The 26,144-nt window shown below is 41.3% G+C and overlaps 1 protein-coding gene across 1 annotated transcript; it reads left to right on the top strand.

Annotated features, from left to right (window-relative positions):
• Positions 1–26,144, top strand: CCNJL (cyclin J like). The gene is made up of 5 exons (XM_072873060.1): positions 1–187; positions 1,382–1,612; positions 22,507–22,806; positions 23,646–23,805; positions 24,885–26,144. The coding sequence occupies exons 1-5, from the start codon at positions 1–3 to the stop codon at positions 25,330–25,332; spliced, it is 1,326 nt and encodes a 441-aa protein (XP_072729161.1). The 3' UTR covers positions 25,333–26,144.

The following is a 26,144-nucleotide window of genomic DNA, read 5'->3' as shown; positions in this document are numbered from 1 at the left end:
ATGGGCTGGCCAATGCGGGTTACATTCGTATGGGTGGCCACACAAGCATGTCCTATGGACTTACGAGATAAAGTGGTCACTAAAAACATCAAAGACCATGAAAAACTGGTGGAAGAGGAATTAAATTTGAATCTAAGGCAGGAGCTGGAGACCCCAGGAGTGCCAATGGCGACAAAAGCTGCCGAGGGTGACAAAAGCTTGTGTTAGGGTATTGATAGTATGTAGAGATGTTATGGGCTTGGAATCATGACGCGTCATCTATCCTGCCAAAAAACATTAATTACTGATCTTTACTTAGGTGGATGGGCCACCTCTACTTAACCCAGAAAAGGAACATGTATAATTTTATATATGTTCAATAAATAGCCAGGCTGAGCTCTGACGGCATGCCGTGAATCTCCAAGTTCTGTGGCAGCACATCAGGGTCCTGCTATAGCTGGTGTTGTGCACTGCTGCCTAACAAGGATGGGACCTGTCCCAAAGACACAAGATGTAGGTTATGCCTGAAGTACAGAGAATCGGGAGAAGTGCATCCTCTGGTAAGTCCCAGCTCACTGTTTGCACAGGCCAGAGTTACTTTCTGGCACTGTGAGAGGGAAACCTTGACATGTGGCCCAAAAGGGAGCTGTGCTCCTGCCAAACCTCACGGTCAGACATAAGCAAGCACTTGTATCTACAGGTTTCTGGCAGCTTAAGATAAGGCATCTTGTATTGGCAATCATAAAACATGGAAAAAGTCAATCTCTTCTGTTAATACTGAGGATATTTATTGAGTATTTAGAGCCTTCGTTACTGGGAGAAGCTTTATATTTCATTTTCTCTGGCATTTTTGCTTGCACTACCCTTTCCAGCCCAACTAGGAAGATAACTAAACGCAGCAGACCCAAGTCAGCCGCGTCCGGGTGTTGCTGTTTAGCCCTAACTCTCCCCTGTCCGGCAGCTGCTGGGAGGGGGCTCCCCCACCGCGCCCCATCCCATCCCATCCCGCGGGGCTGGGGGCTGCAGGGGGCGCGCACAGGTGCTACAGCCGATGGCCCGCGGGGAGCGCAGGGGCACGGAGGGGGAGGAACCGGCCCTGCCGGGGGCAACCAGCTGTTCATTAGCGCCAATTAACCTCGGAGCCGCAGCGGCGGAGGGGCGGCAGCACCCGTCCCCCCGCCGGCTGCGGGGCTCGGCCCGGGCCGCCCGCGGAGGTCTGCGCGCCGCGGGCAGCGCTTCCGCCGGCACAAAGCGCCCAGCGATGGCTCCGGCGCCCGCCCCCGGCCCCAAGTAGGCGGCGGGCGCCCGCTGAGGGGCTGCGGCCGGCCCGCAAGCCCGCGGGGCGGGGGTTTGGCGGCGCCTTAAAGGTAGGGAATAGATCAATACGTGAGATGATGATTAGCGGTAAGAGAGGGGCGCGGGAGCCGGGCGGGGGCTGGGGCGGCCGCCGGTGCCGCGGGGAGGGCCGGCGGAAACAGCCGCGGGGCTTCGGGCGACTTGTCCGGTTCGTTCTCCCTCCCCGCAGAGCGGCCCCGTCTCTCTGCCAGACCTTTGGATGGGAAGAAAAAGGATGGAGGAGCAGTGGTGGAAAGGGGAGCTGGCAGCAGACATCCACCAGACCTTGAGGACGAAGGTTGGGTCCCACTTTGTTCTTTCCCTCCTCCTTCTCGCTCTCCCCTGCGCGCTTTCCTCCCCTGCAGAAACGGCCGGGCAGCGGCCCGCGGAGAAAGGCTGATAAACTGCCCGGGCTGAGGCTTGGCGCTGGAGAACTCGCCTTCGGCAGGTCTCAAAGGAGCAGGTTTGCACAGAGCTCCTCTCTGTACTCTGCTGTTTGATCGAGACTTGTTCAAAACCAAACCTGTGAAAGCTGCTACCTAAAAATATCTGCCTGCCACTTTTCAGTAGCTTTAACTTAGCTCGGGTGTTGACGACTCATGGGATTAAATGCTAAGAGGATGCTGATGTTGACTCACAAAGAATCAGCGTATTGTAGGATCTGGAGAAATAGCATTGCTTCTTTTCCAGCAGATAAATGCTAAAGTTCGAGTAAAAGGTAGGATCCTGTTCCCTGGCAGACTGTAGAGGAGCTGAAAGATGTACAGACCTGCCTTGTAATGGCTCTTCTAGAAGTTAGTGTATCATTTACACATGGATTAGAAAACCGGTAAAATGTCCTGCAATAAGCGAAATAGTCTGGTCGCTGTTCGATGAACCGGCGTACTTCTACGGAGAGCAGGTAGAACTAAGGCTGTTCGTTTACTTTTCACATTTCCTTAGGTAGACCCCCAACTTTGGAGAAGCTCTAAATGCCGTTAGTTGGGTAACACGAGAGCCCTCAGCAAAACTGACTCCCTGCGCTTAACACAGCTTTTAAGTTACTAAAGTTATGGCTAGCAAGTTAATGCTTTGGGTGTTCTGTTCCCTTTGTTTTCTTTACAGGCATTTAGCAATAAATTATGTCAGGTGAGTTAATTGTTATCAGGTCTCTGCGAGGGGGCTGGTTTGGTCTCATGTCCCCCAGCTGAGGCAGGTCTTCCTGGCCCCGCAGTGCGGGAGGAATACCTGAGAGAATCCAGTTGACAGGGTGTTAAAAGGTGGGGGGAAGCTTGGATTTTTATTTTTTATTTTTTTGTGTATCCACTACCTTTTAATCAACTCTTTCACTCTTCAGCCTGCTTTCTGGATGCATCTGATGACTCTAGATTGCTAAAACTACTTCTTTGTGTATGAATACTAACCTAGGCCAGCTGAAATGACAAGAATTGTTTGAATTCAAAGAACCTGCAAATAGGAAGAAGGGTCTCTGGGTTGCTCTACTTTTTCTGCTCTGAGGAAGGTCTACAATGCTTTATGCTTGGACAATTTTAATCCTAATTCTGCCCACCTTGTAAGGATGACTTTTCTTTCTGAAGGAGGTACTACATGAGAATCCAGAGTGCAAGTACATAAAGCAAAAATAATCATAGCCCCTAAAACTTCTTTGGTTCACTTTGTGATTTGTTTTTGTTTGGTTGGTTTTTTAAGTAATATTCTGCAGAACTAACTCAAGTATATTGCCAAGGTTTGCTTTTTTTGATGTGTAAAGTGTCAGAATTTACTGTAGAATGTCGTGGAACTCTTCAATAGGATCCTTCAGCAAGGTTTGGGAAGATAAGTAGTTTTGAGGTATTGAAGTCAGTTTTGTGAGCATGGACCAGTTTTAGGGATGCCTTTAGCCATCGCATAGAAGAAAAGAAGCTTCAATAGTGGCAGCCCTGCTAGAGTATTAGTGTGTTAGTGCATTATTAGTGTATTAGCATGTTAATACTGGAATACAGAAAATTCAGGCAATGGTACCCTCAAGCCTAAATGACCCCTCTGGTTTAAGATACTTGCTGAGGAGTCCTAGTCTGGAACAGTGTGTGTCTCTGGTCTTGGGTGAGAATAAACAGGTCTTAGTTTTAGCATGTGAATCTGACAGGACAGTTACTTACAGATGTCTGTCAAAGAGGTTGAAATGCATGTTGCAGGCTATCCCACTTTTTTTTGAACAACACACTTAAAGTCTGGGTTTCAGGTGAGGAATAAAATGTCCCTTTTAAATAACATAACTTGTTTCCTAAAACAACTGAAGGATCATTAGAAACACTTCCCCCCCCCCCCAATAAATTTAGACACACAAATATAGGGGATGTATGCCTACTATGAAACAACCCAGATTTTATGTTAACAGCTGGAAAAAAAGTTATGCCATCCCTCCCATCCCCCCAGTTGGATTTGGGAGTTCTTCTTAAGTCATTGGAAGTTGATGTCCTTTGTGACAGATGTCATGCACTGTATCTGATGGATATGTTCTGCATGAGAGCAGATACTGAATGCGTGTGGTATACCTGGCTTCTAATTCAGAGAGGGCTGAAAGATGCTGTGAGGCTTTGTGACTTCCCAAAGGCTCTAGCTCAATGTGGAGGAAATTAATAGCCCCTGAATTGTCTGACTAGTAAAGTATTTGTGCTGTGATTATTGGGATGTAGTGTTCAGCTTAGCGGGACTGTATTGTGTTATTGAGCGTGCTGACCTAGTGGAGCAAAACGCCTGAATTCCAAAAGTGTTACACACATACTTAGATTTTAAATGAGAAGTTAAAGTATTCCCCTGGATTAGGCCAGAACATTAACCTCTTGCAAGACTGAGCCAAGAAGGAAAATAAAAATTGGAGCATACTGTGTGTGTTTGTACTATGAGAGTGTAACACGCACCAAGCCGAGAAGGGTGCTGCATGTATGTGCTGATATTTTCTGGTGCTTCAACTACTTCTACAATGACCCTATGTTATTGATAATGGAAAGGTACTGGTTGTGCCAGGCAGCTGACTTTCATGTCAAAAACCAGAGACCCCTCTCAATGGAAGTGGAACTACTGCAACATGCACAGAACTTGCTCTCTCTGCTTCAGTAGCCCTGAATACTCCACAAGTGTGGAAAGCTGAGGAACAAGTCAGTGTTGGGGTTTGTTGGTTTGTTTTTTAAAGTTGAGGAAATACTTTGCTTTAGAAGGCAGTCTGAGTGTCCCAGAAATAAGTGATGTCTGCTATTCCTCCCCCATTTTTGTGCTTATGTTGGGCTGTTTCCTTCCAGGATATGTTAATTTCCTGCAATTAATGAGAATTACTAGATCTGCCTGTATTTCCCTCTTTATTTATCTCTTGCATAGCTTCTCAGAGCAGGGTCAAATTTTACAGGACTTGTTGTTTTTGAATTTAAAAGGTTAATAATTGTAACTTGATCTTTTTAAAGGCAGTCCAAATTACTGTCTGGAGTTACTTTCAGCCAGGTGAGGAGAACTGATCCTCTTTCTGCGGAAGGCAAACAGTCCTTTGCTGTTAAAGTGATAAAAATGTCTGAGTGGTTTCCTCTAAGTTAAAGCTCCTCCACACCTGTCTCCCACCTCCTCTTGGTTTAAAGATCTTAATGAGGAAATGCTGTTTACCACCATGATGTGTTTCATTCTACTTTGACATGCAGCATTTCCCTCAGCTCCATCCATGGTGTCAGCTTGGGCCACAGTCTCTGAAGCAGGAGCATAATCCATACAGGGTTTGTTGTGAAGGGCCCTTGTCTTCACTGGTCTTTGAGTACTGTCACTATAAATGCGTTTCTTGCGGTTTTAAATCATCCTGTTAGAAGTAGTGCAGGTCCTGTAACTAATTTTGTTCAGTAAAAACTTCCGTAAAAACACAACTTCTTCCTCTTCTCCCTGCACCCAGCATATGTCACTTTATTTTCTGTGGTTCTGCCAAAGCATCTGGTTTACTTGACTTGTTGGTAGCATGAAGGTCTTGATGTAAGAGGTACTGTTTTATCTTTTAGCCTGTAAGACCATTCTTGTCCTTGTTATTTTAAAAGCTGGTCATCCCTTCGATGCTTAATTAATTAAATGGTATGTTTGGTATGTTCAGATCTGCCTGGCACAGCCTGAAATTCAGATTGGTGCAGACTAGACAGTTATACACACTCTGAACAGAGAGAAGGTGTTAGGGCCTTGCATAGGTGGTGCTTGGTTTTTGTTTTTAAAACAAAATCTAGATGAGAACTTCAGGAGTCTCAGATACCTGCGGACATGCAAAAGGTTTTGAATTCTTTCCCATTTCATTTAATAGAAGGATAAAACATTAACCCTTAATTCTGATGCACCTTTCCAGTTTGAATCGGCTCTAAAAGAAAGTAGGTGTAACAGGCATTGAGGTGTATTAATACCAGGTTTTTTAATCCAAGACTGGAAGCCCAGCAACAAAAGCATAATCTGTTCACTTAACAAAAAAACACACAGAAAAAACTCTAGCTTTTGAAAATCAGCAACAATAGCATTACTGGTTGCTAGCTGTAATTTGCTTATGTTATAGATGACAGCATGTGCATGGAGCTGAAAGGAACAGGTGTCCTAATAAAGTACATGGTTATTCATGATCTCCTTTTTTTCCTTAAAGTTGGAATTTCAATTTTCACACTCCTTTCTCTGATCCTTCTCAGATTAGCTGCTGAACTTCTGAATACTTTGAAGTGTGTAAGAAGGACTTAATGAAATGCTTGATAAAATACCACCGTGGAACGTGTGAAGTAATGGATTTTCAAGCACAATACTAGTTCAACTTTCCTGCAAATTTCAAATGCCTGGGACTGTTGTGAGGATGCTGAAGGGCAGAGTGGATTCAAACACAAAAAGCTTTTACATACAGTTGAAATACTGTCTTGGTCTGCCACAGGTTTTTTCTGTGACATCTCACTAGTATACCTGAACCTTAAACTAAGCTCAGATCTCAAGGAATGGAGTCTGTGCTTATCTAGGTAATTTGAAAGACAGAGGTGAGTGGTAGGGGAAATTCATGAAGAGCACAGAATGTAGTCTGAGATGGCCTTTAATCTAGGTAAAGTGGGGGAAACTGTTGAAGGTGCTACTGCTCTTTAAAAGAGTAAGTGAAACAACCCAGTGTAAACCAAAGTAATTGAGTAGGTTGGAACCTGAGGTTCTATTTTATGCGGCCGGAGTTCTGGTCCTTTGTGGGAGATGCATGTGAATTCGCTGCTCTTTTTGAGTGTGCAGGGACAGTGGTAACGGGAGAAAATCTTAATTTATGGTGTTTCATTCATGCATCTGTGGAATGTATCATAAATCAGTAAGGGTAGCTGCTGGCAGCACTGATTTAGGCAGTGTAACGAGTGTGTTTAAGCTGTTGCTCTGTCCACCTGATAGATCACTGTTGAATGAGGGCAAAAAATAAAGGATATTGCCCATGTACCCTTCCTTATTAGACAGTATCTGGATCTTAAATTTTCACTGGAAATAATGAGAGGAACTGTCTGACATCCTTTTTGAAATGTGGTTCCATCAGGTTTGTCTCTTACTCCCACAGACTGAATCCAGATGCTGTGCAAGACTGGCACTTCTCCTAGGGCCTGATTAAGGCTTCTCTAAAAGAACTGAAGGTTGCTTAAATAATGGGAAATGCTGTAACTATCAGGACTGGGAGATGTGGTTATGGCAGGGCTGAAGAGAGGAGTAATATATGATGCAGTGAATCCTAGACTGTCCCTTATTGCTGTATCTTCTAACAGTTATAATCACTGGTCTCTGTGTTATAAGACAGCATGGCTTGTGCTTGCACTGATGAAGCGAGTGTGAGTGTTTCGGAGACTTTCAGGATGCAATTCTGCTCTGCGAGGACACGCATCGTGCTGGCCATACCCTAAGAGCATTGCCCTGTCATATATCTTTGCCCTTTCCTTTGAGTTTGCATGGCCAACTTGAAGATTAGTAAAAGCCAAATGCATCCGCTGTACTCTACTATCAGACTGTTCACAAACGCACTAACTCTTAACCTTTCTGACCTATTAATTAAACTGCAGCCAGCTGCCTAAGCATAGAAATGCCAGCAAGTTTTGTATGAGTCACTTTGTTACTGGAAGGCATAGTGCAGCAGCCTGTGCAGGGGCAGGAGGATTGTTTCTGTGCGGGAGAGAGAATAGTGCGACATGAGTAGAGAATTAAATTGGTAGCGTGCTACCTAGTCTACTGCAAAGAACCATGTAGAATGCTCTGAATTTTCAAGCTCCTGTAAAAAATAGTATAATCTAAATTTTTCTTTGTATATCATCTTCTTGTCTGCATAAATAGAAGTTAGCTTTTAGTGGTTTTTCATGTGTGGTGCAATAATTATATCTAGGAGATCAATTTGGCACCTTTCTTCCACAGCTGGAAGACTGGTTAGAACACGAAGCAGGAAGGAGTTTGTCTCTTTCAAAGAACAACTGTTAACAGCCTGCTAGATAGGCTTTCCCTTTATTTTTCATCTACAGTCATTTTTTTTTCCTGTTCTAATGGCAAAAAGCTTGCAGTATCCGTTATTCTTACAACAGGAATTCTTAAGAATCTTGTGGAGGTCGTGTACATGCTATTTTTCCAGAACATGCAACATACAGAGAGCTAAATGGTTGCCAAAGTTACTATGGTTTTCACTAGTTTTCTAACTTAAATACTTAGTAGCCTTTTTCCTTTTCTTTTTATCTTGTTTTTTTCTTTTAAATTTGAATGCTTTATATAGACATCACACAAGTGGTGTCTTGCATTTATATACTTTAACACTGGATTAAGAAGAATCATGGATTTCTTGTTGAGACTTTAGTCTTTCAGTACCTTCACTGGGTAATTTTGTTCATCAGCTGGAACCTTTTTTCAGCTTTTGGGTTAGGATCAGTGGTCAAGATCTGTGAGCTGTGGTAGCAGGGGCCGTACACTGGATTCTGTTTACATATCCAGAAACAGAAGTAGATAATAAGATTAAAGAAGGATAATGATGAGAGAAGTACGAAGTTCATAGTAGTAAATGGAGGCTGTGTCTGTGTAGGCAAGTAACAGCTGTTTCTAGATGAATGGGCTTTACTGTTACTGAGTAGCTCTGGTTTCGGTGTTTCTTTTTGCTCTAAAAATGAGAAGGTAATTTACCTGGCTCTCTGGAGACGCCTGTGCAGCAACTGCGTATCTTGCAGCTGAGATGGCTGGTGCTGAGAGAGGGAGGAGGGCAGTAAGAGAGACAGGAGCCGTGCAGGGAGTCAGGAGAGGTGGCACGTCTGACCTGTGGGACAGAACGGATCCCGACTGAAGTCCAAGTGCTCTGACATGGTAGAAAACCAGATTCGGTTAACACCTTCCTAAATTTCAGAACCTGAGGCGTATTTGCTACAGCATTTAATTTTCCTTGTCAAAAAGCCTGTGAGTTGTTCTGAAATACCTTGATGAATTCCACTTTTGTTCTGAGAACTGATCGTTATTAGTGTGACTCGTTACCAGAATGTCACATCACTTGTTAACTTTTCTACTGCTAACATTTTTCTCCTAACTGCTTGTCAGTTCATTACTGGCTTTATATCAGTGGGAGAGCAGTTTTACTGAAAAGAAATTGGACAGAAGGAATGTGTGTGGGGAATTTCTTGCCGTGCTGAACACCAAACCACCTGATGTGGTACTCTGATGAAGATAAATGCTGGGCAGACTGGCCTGCACCAGTTGCTGCTTCAAGGGAGCTGTAGGAAGTGTCCTGTTAAGTTTTCTTCCCCTCCACTTCCATCGCTCTTTGGCTGATTTAGGTCAAATGGGCAGTGAAAGCCTAACCTTCACGTGGTTTCTCAAAAGCTTTAGTTTGTCTTGTTTGCCTAGCATCCCCTTTAGGGATGGATTCTGAAGTGCATTTGCTCAGCCCCGTTACAAAACCGCCTGAACCACAGATGAAATCTTGTCTCCTGAGCTCCGGTAATGAATGGTGCCAGCTGAAGTGGTGGGGTTACTGGTGATGAGCTGTGTCTGCAGTGAATGAACGGCTAATGTCTGGAGCCTGGCTGTCTTTCAGAAGCGATTGCTGAGGAAGATTTGTCGGGTTAACACCACTTAAAAATGTTTACGCTGATTCCCTTCTTTTAGAAGGTCAGGTCTTGAAGCTGGTAGGAGGTGGCGGCTTAAAAATTGTCTTCGCCCTTAAGACTGACTCTCAGTCCAAGCCTTACTTGTCAGGTTTTGAGATTAAGTGGTGATCTCTTTAAATGCTTTGCTCTGGCTTTCTGTGGAGAGACACTGATCAATAGGTTGAGCAAAGCTTGTTAAGTAATTTCCGTGACACCTGTGAGCCTCTTACGTGCTGCCGCTTTTAGCATTTCAATGTTGCAATTGCTCGGTAGCCCAAAGCAAAGTTGTTGAAGTAGATACAGATGAACAGGTCAAAGATAAGCAGAAGCAGCATATGAAAGGGCAATTCCAGCAGACAGCAGGACTCCCAGTTTCTTTGTTGCTTTACTGGAGACAGAGCAAAAAATTAAGCAATGGAAACGATTTATTTTATTCTTGGTCCCCAAAAGTTCATTTTTTTCCACAGAGTTGTATTTGCTGATCCTGCATCAGTATTCCCAAAGCAGCAAAGGCATTTTTTAAATTCAGAGGAGTAATATATTTTTTTTCTTGATGAGCTTATGCTAAAGGACCTGTGGGGGGTTGATGGAAAGGGGTGCATACCCACAGCGTTGATAACTGTAAGCCTGCTATTCAGCTCTTGCATTGTTAAACTAGGTACCACTTGCTTTCCTTTAAAAGAAAATGTCATCACTTAAGACTGATCTGTCAGTGTAAAAGCAGTCTTACTGAACTACTTCCTAGCTGCTTCATGCTATGTGGTGCAGGGCAAGGCTCTTGCCTATGCACAGATAATTACCCTGGATCAGTTAATACCTAGAACTTGATCTTGTAAGAAACCACAGCACGTGGCTCCGTTCCTCCTAACATCAGTCCTGAACTTGAGCCTTGTCTGTGCTGTTAAGTCTCGTTATACGGAAGCCCACGTGGGTGTTTTGGTGCGCAAAATGAGAATGCCTTTCACTTATACCCTTTATTAGTAAATGTTTTTCAAAAAATAATAATAAAAAAAGAAATTTAAAAAGCAGATGTCTTACAGGGAGTAAATGTCTGTGTTAAACCAGTAGCAGAATAATCCTATTGTCTTAAATTCAGTGCTTTGACTGGTCTTTGAATTTTCTAGTGCAGTGGGCTGAGTAGGGGTAGTTCTGGCCTCTGAGTACCTGAGGTTCAGATGCAAGTCTCTGGATCTCTGCTTTCATTCTGAGCCTCTAATGCTCACCCCCTGAACTGTAACATTTAGACATGTCAGATTTTTTTTGACTACATAAATAATAACTCCAGTTATACCTTGAATTTGTTGTGATCTAAAAAGCAAATTTCACATTAAATATATATGCTAACCTCAGAGTATATAGAGAGTATAATTTTGCTGGAGGACATAGCTGTTGAAACAGGAAGGACGTTTCAAAAAATAAAACTTGAAGCTCCTACCAGTCACCTAGAAGAACAAAATAGTTCAGAGGTGGAGTTACCACCTGATCTTATGATAACTTGGGCTGTGTACAGACATATTAAAAAAAAAGCAGTTATTTTAACTAATGTAAGCACTGAGCTTGAAACCATTTCTGCCAGAACATTCATGTTATGAGGAACTCCTGCTCTGAACCTGTGTATGTGAGTTGTACTGACGGGTTGAAATATCTGTACATAAGGCAATCGAAAAATCAAATTTATGGGGGTTTTCTGGATATAAAACAATGGGGGGGGGAACATGTTCCACTGTCTCCCTGCTTTATAAATTGTTAGTGGTGGGCGATTTCTTTATAATCCCCCAGTGAAGGCTGTCCCAGCTTTCAAAGGGCTGTTTGCCTGTCCACAGCGTGTGTCTGTTCAGTCCGGAATGTGTTTTTTCACTGACTTTCTTTAAAAAGGCCTGGGAAGCAATCATCCGTAACAGCGCTCGGCTTGCTGTCTTTGTAAGCTGCTTCTCGTTCTGGAGCCTCCCTGGTTTCCACTTACGTGCACCCCTCTGAGCCTGATTGTATAGCTATTTTTTCCTGATAAGCGGAACCTCCTCGTGGAATGTCTCCTTCCAGGGGATGAAAGGAGCGTGGGCAGTCACTGCGCCAGCTGTGCAAGGTGGTGCCTCTTGCTTCTGTAAGCGGGGTAGCCAGTGCAGATACTTCCTCTGAATGCTTTTTTAAAGTCCTGATTTATTTAGTAGAATTAACTGCTCGATGTTCCACTTTGTATTCAGCTATAAAACACATCTCTCTTGCAGCACTGTACCACTCCTACTTTATTTTCAAATATATGTAATACAAAAATGATGTATAAGCAGAATCTGAATCAGGGAGATACACCTTGCTGAAATGTTTGTGGGTTTTTTTGTTTGTTTGGGGTTTTTTGGGTTGGTTTTGGTTGTTTTGTTTTTTTTTTTTAATCCGTGCCTATCAAATGTATTCAGCCCATTTTGATTTGAGTCTGGCCACGGTAACTGCATTAGTATACGACCATGTTTAAAATGATAAAGTGTCAACTTATAAGTGGCATTAGATGGTGAGTATTCCCAAGGAACTTCAGTCCTTCCCTTAACCTACTCTTTGCATAGTGACTACAAACTTGTGTGTAAAACCCTTGCAGGTGAAGATCCAGCATAGGAAGACCAAAAACTTATATAATTCTGCCTTTAAAATGAAAATTTTTATATTACATGTGAAATATAGTCTGTCAGTTCAATAGTTAGCTTTTATAATGCTGAAGTAGGTTAATACAGAAAATACTGGAATTTGCTATAATTGGAAAAGTTTAATCATTCTCCAATGTTGTTTTTCTTCTTAATGTCTACTTTTGTTTCTTGTTGCAGCCATGTACCATGTGAATTTTTTTTAATGTTAGATAGATGTTCTTTATTCTAAAGACTGACATGTTTTTTTGGGACAGGATGTAGTAACTTGGGCAACTGAGGAAGGGGCAATATCAGAGAAATGTATCTTGTCCTTCTTGCCTATGAAACTATGTTAAAACCTTACTTAACAGTCCAATTTGGGTGAACAAAATTAAAAAGGAGTCCTTCAGGAACAATTTTCATAGTGAAGAAGTTTGGTGTTCTGTAGAAAGCAACAGCAAGTTGTTCCTGGGTTAAACTGTGATTTACAGTGTTTGACCATGTGTTTAATGCTTGTGAGGAAAGTGCATGGATGACCGAAGTACTAGAAGTTAACTGACTGTCAAAATGTGCAGTAATCCAGCCCTGATTTCTGTGGCAATCATAGTGCTGTAGCTGCTAAGCATTTGCCATAGCAGGTGGTGGGTGTTGGTTTGGGATTCTGGACACTGAAATGGTATTTGTTTCAGTACCTCTTTCCTCCCTTCCCCCCCCCCCTTAGGAACTTAAGTTGCCTATGTATAAGGCTCATTCACCACAGATTGGGATGCGCCGATACTTCATTGATCTCTTGACTGTCCTCGGCAACCGTTTCAATCTCTGCCCTACGGCCAGGCATCTCGCTATCTATTTATTGGACCTCTTTATGGATCGCTATGATATCACTGTCAAGCAGCTGCACATCATTTCATTTGCCTGTCTTCTCCTAGCAAGTAAGTTGGCTGCTGTCTATTAAGTCTTTTTTTTTTCTGAGCAGATGGTTGTTTTCCTTATATATCATGTGGTGTTTTCTCTGTGTTAACAGCTTCCACCTACTTAGGGTAAGGCCTACTGAAGTCCAAGTCAAGGCACAAAGCAGTCTGTTAATAAACTCTGCTCAGCTGCATAGCTTGCACTGCACATTTATATGCTGATGTCAATGTGCAGAGGAAGTTTTGGCAGCTGAAGCTGGGTCAGTGGAAGGGGACAATGAAGATCAGGGGGTGATGGGGTGGGAAAGAAGTGGCAAGACTGGGAGAGGTTAGTTCCAAGGAAGAGTTGGTAGTAGAAAATGACATCTGTGTAACATGCAGCATTTCCTGGAGATGTGTCCTTGGACAATCTGTGCCTCTGTTGTGAGCACTGGGCATAATCAGTTCCTTGCAAATCAGAGGTTTCTTATAGAGGGGCCAAAGGAAAATTTGCTTCTCAAGGCATTTAGTGGATATGTTGATGATGCTGGAATGCATATTGCTTGTTCTGGGCTCCTATCAAATAGCTAGGCATTGCTGTGTAATGCTAGAATTTCAGCGTTGGTATCCATTTACCAAATGATCTTGAACATTTGTCATTAGTGCTTTCTTGAAGTCTTTTCTGCAGCCATGGCTGTGCAAGTGGAGGAAAGTGAGACTGGTGCCTTAGGGAATTGCAGTCTACCCTTGCAGACTTATGAACGCTGTTTCTAGGTTACAGAGAAATTACCCTGCCATATGGGAGCCGTGTAGAGCAATGCACTATTGTGGACAACGGAAGTTATGCAAACTCTAGCATTAATGGCTGAAAAGTGCAAGTAGTCATATTGGTTAAGGTAAAAAGAGCTTAATCTGCAGAGATAATGGTAAAATTATAAAAAAAACCCCATACACTTAGTGTATTTAAGCATTGCTGTCTATCTGACTCCAGATAAGATGGTGAATTATGTGGAGCAGTTACTGGTTCATGTTGCAAAAAAGGCCAATATTAAAATCAGAACAAAGAAGAATTTAAATGGTTGCTGTAGGTGCAGTCTCACAGCAGCCTAAGTGACTCTCGGATGTTGCAGTTCTGCCAACCTGAACCTTTGGTGAGCTCCTTCAGACCAGTAGATTGGCAGAAAACCGTCCCAGCTGAGGAAGTGTTTTCTTTATTTTCCAGAGAGGTATTTTCCTGAGGGGTCAGACAAGCTTCAGGCTGGTGCAATGGAGGGGAGAGGGGCTAGGGCTGATTTGCAAATTGTTATGAAACTGGACCCTTAATTTCAAACACATCAGACTGAATGAAATGCCAAGTTCAGGTAGACTGGAGTCTGATGCCTGCTCAGAGGTGTACTCCTTCAGCTTTCAGACCATCTCTTTTTCTTTTTTGGGGTAACTTCATAACTACAAGATGCCTTGCAGCATTGCTAGGGTTTTTGTTTGGGTTTTTTTTGTTTTGTTGGGTGGGTTTTTTTGTGTGTGTGGTGTGGGTTTGTTTTTTTTAAATTTTCCCAAGTGCATGGATGAATGTTACCTTCAGGAAAAGAAAATAGGATTTTCTTTAGATAAATCTGACATTTTCAAGTATACTCCTCTATTTTTTCCCAGCATAAGATTGATGCTTCAACAGTTCTTCTAACACTTTTCATTTGGATTTAGAGGAAGAATTTATAGCTATAGTTTACACTTCCAGGCTATGCGGATAGGATGGAAACAGTACCCTCAAACTTTGTAGGAATTGTCAGAGTTGTTATACTGGTAAGATCTTGGGCAGAGGTTCTCTATATGAGATTGGGAGAGCTGGACTGCTGACTTCTGTAGCTTCTAGGATTTAAAAGCAAGCAAAAAAGCTTTCAAGATTTTCCTTATGTAAATGACTGAAGTAAAATGCAACTTTAGGCCACTTCTGTGCAACTGTGAAACAAAAGGAAATTCACAAACTGCCCTATGATAACACTAGAGGGAAATGTTTTGCAACTTCTGCCTGTTTAAAAAAAAAGGGGGGGGGCAATTTGCTTAAAAGAGCAAGCCTAAGTCTAGTGAGCTAATGAGTATGAGAGTCTTTCTAAAATTAAGATTAGAGCAATGCAGTAGCATGTATATATCCTGATCTGGAATAAATAATCCCTTACAGGAAGGGGAAAAGTTCTATTACTGTAAAGGCAGCTTTCCTACCAACGTGTAGAAACAAAATATTGAAAGTTGAACCAAAGCAGCTGTGCACAAAATTAATGCCTAATTAACTTGTATAGATAAGAGTTAAAATGCTAAGGCTCAGTTTGGAGACTTTTGGGAGCATAGTAAGCTCTGTTGTTTACTGTCTAGGCCATCTTAATGTGCAATAAGGATATTTTTTTTTGGTATGTGCGATTCAAAGTGATGCAAGTCAAGTCAGGAAAAGCCACTCTACAGTAAGTGGGAATTCTTGTGTTTGGTTTGTTACTTTCAAAGTTATATGAAATGGAAGAAAACTTTTGTACTATGATTTTTTTAATGTTTTGTAGTAAAAGATCGAGTAAGTCAGAAGTATCAACCTGAAGTCACCTTGAAAGTTCTCATCATAGCACAGAATAATAAAACTAGTCCCTTGCCTGTTACTGCAAATGCAGTAATTGGAACTGCCCGCAAAGCATTAGTGTAGGAAGTTGTGTAGTTTTTCAGCAGAGGATTGATGCAAAAGTCCTCTTCAGGCTGTGTTGCAACACACTTGTACTTCTAAAAAAATTATATACCTTCACTGTAGGGAGCAAAAAACTAATATATTTTTTAAAAATAGTTGTGGTGTTTACATCATGTCAAGATGAATGTTTAATGCAGACTGTCTTTCAATAATTATTATAAATGCATTTTGAAAAACTCTGGGTTTTCTTCCTGATTGCTTCCTTAGAGAAGAGTAAGAGATTAAGGGTAGCGTGCACACCACAAACGAGATGTGGTATGGTTAGAGGCAAGATTACTTATTCCCACTAATTACTGTAAGTGTGGGGTTTTTTGGGGGTAGGAGGGGCACAATAGAGAAGCTTTTAGACACACAACTTTTTGAAATGGAAGCAACAAACTTCTAAGCTAAATGCAAGCTGAGGATGATTTTTCAGCTCAGAGAAATTGTTGTAAACTTGTGTTTAGCTTTGAAGTTTGTTGCTTCTATCTCGAGCCTAAAGGATCTCAAGACTTGTCTCTTGGTTGTTGTGGTGTATTTTTCCTTTACCTACAAACATTGCTATCACCTATTTTTAACAGCTTGTAACAGCAGTGTTCTCATGATGGAGAACATAGCATTTTGCTAGTGTCCTTTAATTAGCTGGAGCTAATTTCTCTTGCTGTATTCTAGAAATGCATTTTGACTGGCTCATCAGTTTCCCCAGACAGGGAAACTGAATGATGATAGTTCTTCCCACTTCGGTAATTGTGAGAGAGATGAGGGAGTGGGAAGATAATACTGTTCCAAACAAATTGCACTAGCAGCCACGCAGTGTTCAGCCTGGACTTGCTGCGGTTGAGGGGAATGTGGGGGTGTGTCCCTCGAATTATCCAGTTATTCACTAGCCAGAAGATGTATGTTTCTTTTGCAATGGTCTGGTATGCGTGGTCTGGTAATTGGAGAAGGCCTCTGGAAATTCCTGCCAGACAGTTTAGCTCCTCAGAACAGCTATAAAAGCTTTGAAGTTTACTAATGTCATCAATGGTTATTTCCTCTGAATAAATTCTGAAAAAGAATGGTAAAAATTGTTTCCAGTAATCTAGAGGTGAACTGAAAGCTATTGCAGGAGGGAAGGAAAAGGTGCTGGAAAAATTGATGTCACAGTTACTCTAGGAATGTATTTAGAATAGTCTGTTTCTTTCACTTGCATTAAGGGAAACTTCATGATCTAAATCAGAATCATAAACTAAATGTGTTTTTGTAATACAGAAAGACCTGGTCCATGTGGATGTTTTGGCTAGCTATGTGATTAGAAGATAGAAGACCACCTTTTGAGGTCCAGCTGTGGTGTAATACAAGAGGTTGTAGGTTCCTGCTGCTGTAAGATCATTAGTGAACTCCAGTGGTTTTAATTGCTCAAGACAATCCATCTGTCCCTTGCTTGAAGCAGACTAGTCACTGCTCAGGTTGACTGCTGTTAGGTCAGGGACATGCTGGCTTTTGGTGAGAAGTAATGCTGGGCAGCTGGGACTGGAGGTATTCAGGCAAGCCAGCTGGATCTAGAGTAGGATAGTTACCAGTACATCTGCACAGAAGCCAGGATTGCTGTCTCTGCACCAGGCTATGGATGGGTGCTTACTTTGCAAACAGATAAGCAACTGAAAATGTTACTACTTTTCTTTTCCCCCAAAGCACCCCAGCACTTTGAGTAAGCTCTGATTTTTCTCCAGACAAAAATCAGCTGGCTGATGGTTTCAGTAAGTGGATTGATCTAGTTTAACTAACACTTTGCCTGAAGGGAATTGAGGAACTTCCAGTTCACCCCATCTGGCAGCTGAGAAGGCACGCCCTTGTAGATGAGCACTGTTGAGCAGCAGCAGGTTGTACTGTTCTAAACTGCATCTTAATCGGGCAGTTTATTACAGAAAATGATTGTGATACTTTAAGGTGCTCTAGCCCTAAGTGCTCTGTTAGAAAAAGGGATTATGTAAAGATACCCCATCTGCTTTAGTGCTACTTGACTCATGTTGCCTGCTGAAAGCTGTGCAAACCAGCTGCCCCAAAGCAGATGAGATGCACTGACACAATCCGTTCAGATGGTCCAGCCACAGGAGCAGTGAACTCTGGGGAGAGAGCAAGCACCTGGGCAGCAAGTCTTAACCTGCTGCAACTGTTTCTTCTGTGAGTTTTGTAACTGTGGTATATGGGAGCTGTACCCTTATGGTGTATCAGTATAGTTAAAGCAGTGCAGCTTTTGCTTGTTGCTGTAAAACCCTAGCTGGGTCTTAAAATCTGCTCCTTTCTTTCTTGAAGGACTAACCCTCTTCAGTAGCAGGTGCTTCAGTACCTGATAAAAGCAAAAGCAACATCTGTCTCTCTCAGCTGTTTGGTGGCATGGAGCGTTCTGGCAATTCTAGTTCTTATGGACCCTCTTCCTCAAGAGGGTTATGCTGCTATGGAGATGTGATAACAGTTTTTAAATTTGAGTATTGTTTTAAGCAAAGCTAGCTTACTGTTCAGCACATCTAGTGCTGCATTGCTTCACAGAGTACTTGGGTGGCACTTGTGGTCTTCCTGGCTTTATTTTGCCCAGCTCCTTAATCTGCCAGTGGATTCTCAGCAGCTGAGTTAACTCAGGACAATAAAAGAAATTAGAGCAAGAAAAGATGTCTGTGCTAAATGGGCTGAGTTTAGGGCATGGATAATCCTTTATCACCTAATTCCCCATTGACTATGTGGAGCTGTTGTCAGACATCAGGCAGCTTTTCTATTGGACTGTGCTTTGTGATCCGTTCTCTGTTTATTGTCTCACTTTCACGAGCAGGTAACTGTTCTGGCAAAGGCAGCTATTTTCAATAAAAGATAATAGTGGGTGTCAGTCCAGGATACAGATTAGTACAAAACTTAGTCGGTAGTCGTTAATTTTTTTTTTTATTTCCCTGTTGCTGTAACACATACAGAGTATTTTCTTTAGTAATTAAACTTTACTATAGTAAAGGCATTAAAAACTCAGCTGCCTTGAGCTAAGTGGTTTGCATTTGTGCTAGGTATTGTACAGACAGATGAAAAATCCCTGACTGCTCACTTTGCAAGACACTGCAGAAAAAGGAATTAGGCTATCTCTAAAATAGTCTGTCTTTTTCTTGCCTTGCTTAGAGGAAAGTTAGAAGCTGTGTTTGTATCTGGGGTGGCATAGGACACAGTTTCAGAAGTTTGTTGTACCTCTTTCTGGAACGACGTAGGTATAAAGAAAAGTAGTCCTTCAGCTGTGTAAGCAGCTGTAGGTCTTTTCTTTATGCTGGGCTAGATGGGCTTGACTGGTTTATCCTTCTTTTGGATTGATTTTAATTGTTTATGGGACAAAAAGTACTTATGCTTTAATGACTCTTTAAAATGTCAGTCCTTTTTGTTCCTTGGTCTTCTCAAGGACTCTGAAACTGTAATAAAACAAATTGCCTGCATGTCCTGCGTTTGTTTTGCTACCCATGCAAAACCCCACAAAGATCATCTACTCAACTGCCAGTAATCAGTCTGAACTGCATGCTGTGTAGCTAGGTGTACATAGTGATTCTTGCCTCCTGCAGTGGATGAATCAATTCTTCAGGGTACATTTAATAGCAGTGATGCTGCTCTGAGACCTTCAGTTTTTCCTAGTGAAAAGCTGGCATGGATCGGTAGGCTGTTTTGATAATGTGACAAATGTACTAATGAAATGTACTCTTTATAACTTAAGCCTGTTCCCCTTGACAACAGGACTTACTCTGGCTTTCATTTATCAAAACAAAAGTGTGAGTGTGTAACATAAAAAGCACTCACTTTTTTTTCTGGGGGAGAATCTGATTATAGAATTCAGAGTGGGACAGAACATGATCTAAAGTAACTTGGAAAATCTTTGCATCATTAATTACAGTAATACTACAGACTCTTAAAAATGTCCCATGCTGCCCCCATCTATTTAGATTTTACAAAAAAGTTGGTCACAAATTTAAACCTACATTACATGTTCATCTTATTCATCCTATTGACCTCAGTAGGCCTCCTTGTATAAAAAATTTGCAGCATCCAGATACTTCTTAAATTAAGCATTCCTTTAAAGGCTTGTGATTCTGTTACCTCAAAACAAAACTATTTTTGAGGGTAATAGTGATAACTAAATGGTTTTATCAGTAACCAGAACACAACAGCAAACTTTTAATTTGAGGTGTCTACAGTGGCATTTCAAAAGCATGCAAATGACTCATACACAACCCTTATGAACTTCAAACTACAGACTCCAGGTGGTAATATAGCTGAAACAGCTTTGTTTTTCTTCCCAAAGCATGATGTTGATTAAACCAGTCAGTGTTACTTGTTTGGCCGCTACTAGATTTGCAACTGTCTTGTCTGAGACTTTAATATTCTTGCAGCAACTGTGTTGGAGGTCCTGGTTCTCTCAGCATAAATATGCTGTGCATAGAATCTCAGTTTCTGGTGTAACTGAAGGAACAAAAATAGGAATAGTATATTCCAATATCTTTAAATAAGGGAAATGGACACACTCCTTTTTAAAAACATTTAAACTTGTTCTTTCCCAGCTTGCCTCTGATCTCTTTGGTCTGATGGAATGAACTAACTTTTGCTGTATTCTGCAGATTTCAATTTAAAAATAGGTGGGAAGTGCTTAGTAAACTTGGAAGCAAAGTGTTTAGGTCAAGGTGGAATTGGGAAAGAAAATGTGATCAAGTTGCTTGTATGTTGCTTTGGAAAGTAGCTCATATTCAAATCTTACAGTTTATTTGAAGCAAAACTTCTGAGTTTATTTCTCTCCCCCCATTTCTAACTCAGTTTTGGAGCCTTTCTTCAACTTATCTAGCTACATTTATACTCAGTGTCTCCAATCTGCTGCAGTGGCCACTGTTATCTAACATTAAAGCTAGGAAGTAGTGTGTTGAAAAGCAGAAGCGGGGAAATAATAAATGACTAGTAATCTAAATCACTAAATTTAGCTGTTGTCAATTATTTTTAACTTTCAAAGAAAAAATGACCTTGATTAAGTCAAATAGCTTTGCCCCATGCTGGTACAATACCTTCCCAATGCTACTGCGCTCATAGTCTGCTCTCCAGACTATAGTCTGACATTCTGAAATTTCCAAGGTTGAGTGGGAAGAAAGAAGGAACTACAATTTACGCAAGCCAGAATGACAGATCTCGTCCTTAGTTTCCTGGGCATGCAGTGGTATCTCCTACTTCTGCTAGCATACTCCTTAAATTTCTGTATCGGGCTGTGATATCACCATGTAGGGGAAAAACAAAGGGTTAACTTTTCTCTCAAATTTCATTTTTCTTAAACAGTTCTAAATTCAGGTGACAAGGAGATTCATGAATGTGTATATAGACTCCTGAATTTAAGGGCTTTTTCACTGACAGCATGCCCACAATCCTTTCCTGTTCTACTTCATATGATGGATGAATTTTGTTTTTCATTGTTATTGTTATGCTCTTTTATGGTGGGGTGGCTGCTATAGTACACTTTTAATGCATTTCATATCCATGATACCTGAACAGGCTCAAAGATGGAAAATCCATTTTTAAATGTGTTAAAAAGACGCTTAAGCTGCTAATAGCACAGAAAATTGTCAGGGTTTTAATACACTGGAGACACTTCGGTTGGAATTGCTATCCTCAATGGATAGCAAGATCTTATTTCCTTTTAAAATTTTCTAGTGCAATACTTGTTTTAATTGTTTTTAGGTTTGACGAGAATACTCTGAAGCCATATGACATGCTAATATCTTGTCAATTGGTCTGTGTTGGTAAAGGAGGACTCTTACAGAGGCAATGGAAGGACACTGAAGCAAGAATCAATTGTGGCATGTATGCCCTCAAGAACAAAGAGGAAAAAGAACTACAGAGTACTTTTAAGTAGCTGTGGGGTTTGGATTTTGCAGCAGGGATGTTCTTTAAGCTGTACTGGAAACTTATTACTGGTGATTGATTGTTGCTAGCTCTTGAACAAGGAGTGGCTGGTAGGTCACTTCTGGCTTGGTAAACCAACAGTGTGAATTTAAGACAACCTAATTGTGTTCTTAAGTTTGCAGCAAAGTAACACTAACTTTATTGCTGATAGACCTAATCCTGGGAATCAAATTGATATTGGATGCTTTTTATGAAAGAAGGGTGAATAGAGTGAGATCCTGTTTTTCTGTACAAAATGACAGCACTTTGTAGCTACTGGTGAAAATGGAGTCATTCTAGAGACTGCTGCTGTTTCAGTAGGCTGATAAATACAATTTAGAAAAAGGTGCAGCTTTGTTCAGCTATCTTGACTCTGAAAATGTATGCTCTCCCCTAACCCCATAGGAATTATTTATGTTAACCACTTGGTTACAGTGTACTTCTAGCCCTTCATTGACCTTAGCTAATGAGGCCCTCCAAGACAGGAAGGAACAAAGATAAATTCTGAAGCTGCAAGGGCAAAGGTGGTGGTGCCCGAAGGTTTTTAATGTCTTCATTTTTGTAGCATGTGCATTTAGCTTCCATACCCAAAGGAGATTTTTTCCTCAATATTAGATCTTCCTTTGCTGTATTTTCCCCATACTGCTTGCTTTCTTCACACTTGACTTGCTGAATGCTCTTCAGCAAACCACTTCTGGTTATTGTCAGAAAAACTATCTGTAATCCTAATGAGTTTATAATCTTGATTTTGGCATTGATATACAAACAATTAAAAACAAACAAGCAAAACCATGAAAAGGATATAGGAATATGTTGATCTGTCTGTTGGCTTCTTTCCTATTTGTGTCACTGTACTTTCCCATCCTTCTTTAAAAAGCACCTTTTATCATTAGACTTTCTGGTTTTGGGAGTGTTCTTTATTGACTTTTGGACACTCAATCATAACGATAAATCTTATCTGAAAACCATCTCTTCTGCAGGTAAATTTGAAGAAAAAGAAGATAAAGTTCCAAAGTTGGAGCACTTAAATAACCTGGCACACATGTGCAATGTGAATGTGGTATTGAACAAGAAAGGTTTGCTTAGAATGGAAATGCTGCTTTTGGAAAACTTCAACTGGAACCTCTGTCTACCAACACCAGCACACTACATTGACTACTACCTCTGTGCATCCATTGGCGAGAATGACCTTCACAATGGCTGGCCAATCACCTCACTGACCAAAATCAAAGTTTTTCTGGAGAACTATGCGTATTATTTCCTTGATTTCTCAGTGCAAGGTAAGAGGCTTAGTTTTATGCTAGAATGATCTTCCATTTGGCAAAAGGCAAAAATCTGAAAGAGATAAGGGCTTTAAAACTTGTCATAATATGGATTGCACAAAACTATCTGTGCAGTATGGTTTCTCTTTGCAGTTATTTCAGATGGCAAATGGTACAGTAGCCTTTCCTTGCGCATACGCCTCTTGTCTTTCAGAATTGATCTCTAGATGAGATCAACTTTTTTCTTCAGCTTAGAACACTAATTGGAGAGACTGTCAGAAATGGGGTCTAATGTTTGATCTGCCACAGAGTATGAACTACTGTCAGCTGCAGACATGGTATTATGCAGTTCAATGTATGAATCTTTTTAAATTATATTTTTTAGAGGGTCCTGTGCTGCAAGACATGACATATTTAGAATGACAGGACTTTAGTGATTTGGCTTGCAGCATTGCTTCTGATATCTGCCCACGTGAGAGGCAATGAACTTGCAGCATCCTCATAAGCCGGTTTCAACACTAATAACAAAAATATGTGTGTGATTGTCAGTACCTAACTTTGGTTCAGTTGAGACCAGTCTACAAATTTCAGCATAGTCTATTTTGTGGCTTTTTCTGAAATGAAAGAAACTATAGTGAAGCCCTGATATTAGTTACAAACAAGTAGTACAGAGATCTTCAGGAAAGCTTCATCCAGTTTTTGAGAGACTTTTTCTGGTCATGAGTTAATACTCTGAGATGCATGGAACAAAGCTGAGGATTTAATTTTGTCCTGTTTTGCCATGCATACACATAATAGGGTCACTGCAGGGATTAGTAAGAGTATAATCCTTGCCTTTTTTTTTTTTTCTTTTGTAGATCACACTTTCCTCCATTTTCGTCCATCTCTGATTGCTGCAGCTTGCGTGTGTGCCTCACGTATCTGTATGCATATTTCTCCTGCCTGGACAACACAGCTTGAATTGCTAACATGTTATTCCTGGGAACATCTTGCCCAATGTATTGAAATGCTGCTCATGTAAGATCAGAAAGAATGTAACCTGCTTGTGCTCTTAGGAAGATGTTAATTTTTTTTCTCTTTAAAGTAATTGTTTAGCTATAATTAAGAGTACAGTATTATATCAGTGATCTCCATCTTCAGTTTGGGGAGAGGAATAAAAGGGAAAAAATAGATCACTGTGCAATTACTGTTAAAATACAGTATTTAGTAATGTAGAATGGAGCGCACAATTTAGCGTTCATTATGTTTTCTTGTACTGGTTGTCTATGTGATTGGATGGAAGCTTTTACAGATGGTTGATGAAAGCTTTTTTCCCTTCGTTTTCTCACTGTGCCTGCAATATACTTGGTGCAGAGAGATACCAGTGTACCTCTAACATCAAGAATACAGTAGGGAGACATTTCAGAACTATTCTTTGGTTGCCCCCCCGCCCCCCCCCCCGCCAGTAAAGGACATGACTGCAATGCATCAATGCTAGTCTGGTATGTGAGCACATACAGTCTTAACAGAAAACAAAAAAAGTTTTAATAGAATGATTTAGGTTGGGAGTGATGGTGGACCTTGGGGGTAACTTCTGAATCCCTACTTAAAGCAGGGACAACTGAAGTTAAATCAGACTGCTTTAGGGTGTTGTCTGGTCAAGTTTTGACTGTCTCCAAGAATAAGACTTCCAAACCTCTCTGGGCAACCTGTTCCAGTGCTTCAATGTTCTCATCATAATCAAAAGCGTGAAAATGTTTCTTCCTAATATCTAAGGAATTTCCCTCGTTCCCTTATAGCTATGCACTTTGATACTCCGCAAATACTTACACAGACGATTTTAAAATGTCTTTGTGTTGTGGACTTCAGGTTCCAAGATAACCCGTCCATCAGTAAAAACACACTTGTGATGCAAAATGATCCGTAAACCTGTTGTTAGTGTGTGAAGATTGCAGCAGGATAATTAGAAATTAATTGTGAAAGCAACTGAGGGTTACCATATACAGCTAGCTGTATACAAAAAGCTGATGACATAGCCTGACTGGTGAAAACTTTGGGACATATGCAAGCTCTGAGAACTTCTCTCTTTGATAAATCTTACTTATAATTTGTTTCAGATATTATGAGAATGACATCAAAGAAGCCAGTAACATAAAAAAGCAAGTAACAATTCAACATCAAGAACAGGAAGCAGTGGGAAATCTGAGCCATCAAGCCACTACGCAAGTTCTGTTCCAGCAATCTAGTTATCACCCTTTAGCCCAGTATTCAGCTACGCTTTCCCAGTTCCAGTCGCCAGTGCAAGATTTGTGCTCTGCTTATCGTGACTCCTTACAGGCTCACAGGCCCCGTAGTCTGCTTGCTGGGAGTGCTGACAGTTCGCTGCACTCCTACGCAGCTCTTCAGGCCAGCCTCCGGCCATCTGCCCAGCCTCTGCCCATCCAAACACCCATTGCTGTGCAGGTGGCCTTAGGAACCGAGCCCAGACACTGCATTTCCATGGCTTATGGCAGCAGTTACTTCAGTGGTCATCACTCGTATGCAGATGGGTGTTTTGACGGATAAATTGATGGGAGAAAAAGGTGATATGAATAGAAGCTGAAGAAGAGACCCTGTGTGTGATACAAGATGTTCCTTCATGGTTTTCATTCAGACACACAGAATCCTTATGACTCACTTGTTCAGAGGACGTTGATCTGGATCCACTGATCATTGGAACCTGGGTGCCTTTCTGCCAAGGGTTGTACCTTTGGCTCTTAATGAGAGAGAGAAATAGAAATGCATTAATATACTTCACTCAGTCTCACTTTGAGAGGCATCTGCATAGAAACCCTGTGGAGATTACTTTCTTCTATTCTTCAGTTAGTGACTCGTCAGAGTTGGATGAAAGCTTGTGTTGAAGAGTTATTTCAGGCTGGAGTGTTTGTTGAATTTCTGGCCAAGTAGCAATGTACCTAGAGGATGTTGTTGGAAAACATGGAGTGCTCTCCTCCTCCTCCAGTGATGTGTTGCTTGAACAGTGGCAGCTTATACTACTGGAAGCTTCTACTAAAATATACTGAAACTGGTATCAGTTAAATGTGAACTTCATTTATGCACAAATCTATGTGTAGAACACTTTCCATTTTCTGTGAGCGGGAGTGATAGTTCAGGAGTAAGACTTGAGAATAAAAGGAAGAAAAGAAAAATGGGCCAGAAGACTGTCAAATCATTTTTGACTTAAAATTCTCTTGGAATCTAAATGTGGTGCTGCTGAAAGGAGCATCGCTCTGCCTTCAAGTATTTTAGAAACAAACCCTTAAATCATCTCTTAGATCTTTAACATGCTGCTGCTTTTGAGACTGGAGATTATTGTTAGTAAAATTGTTCATGAGCTT

Source organism: Ciconia boyciana, chromosome 9 (genome assembly GCF_034638445.1).
Source record: "Ciconia boyciana chromosome 9, ASM3463844v1, whole genome shotgun sequence".
Taxonomy (NCBI): domain Eukaryota; kingdom Metazoa; phylum Chordata; class Aves; order Ciconiiformes; family Ciconiidae; genus Ciconia; species Ciconia boyciana.
This window is presented reverse-complemented; position numbering and strand designations above follow the sequence as displayed.

Coding starts and splice junctions, on each gene's coding strand:
- CCNJL (XM_072873060.1), top strand. CDS start 1: ATGGGCTGGCCAATGCGGGTTACATTCGTATGGGTGGCCACACAAGCA. Junction 1,613..22,506: donor ACCAGACCTTGAGGACGAAG/GTTGGGTCCCAC, acceptor TCTCTTCTGCAG/GTAAATTTGAAGAAAAAGAA. Junction 23,806..24,884: donor TGTATTGAAATGCTGCTCAT/GTAAGATCAGAA, acceptor AATTTGTTTCAG/ATATTATGAGAATGACATCA.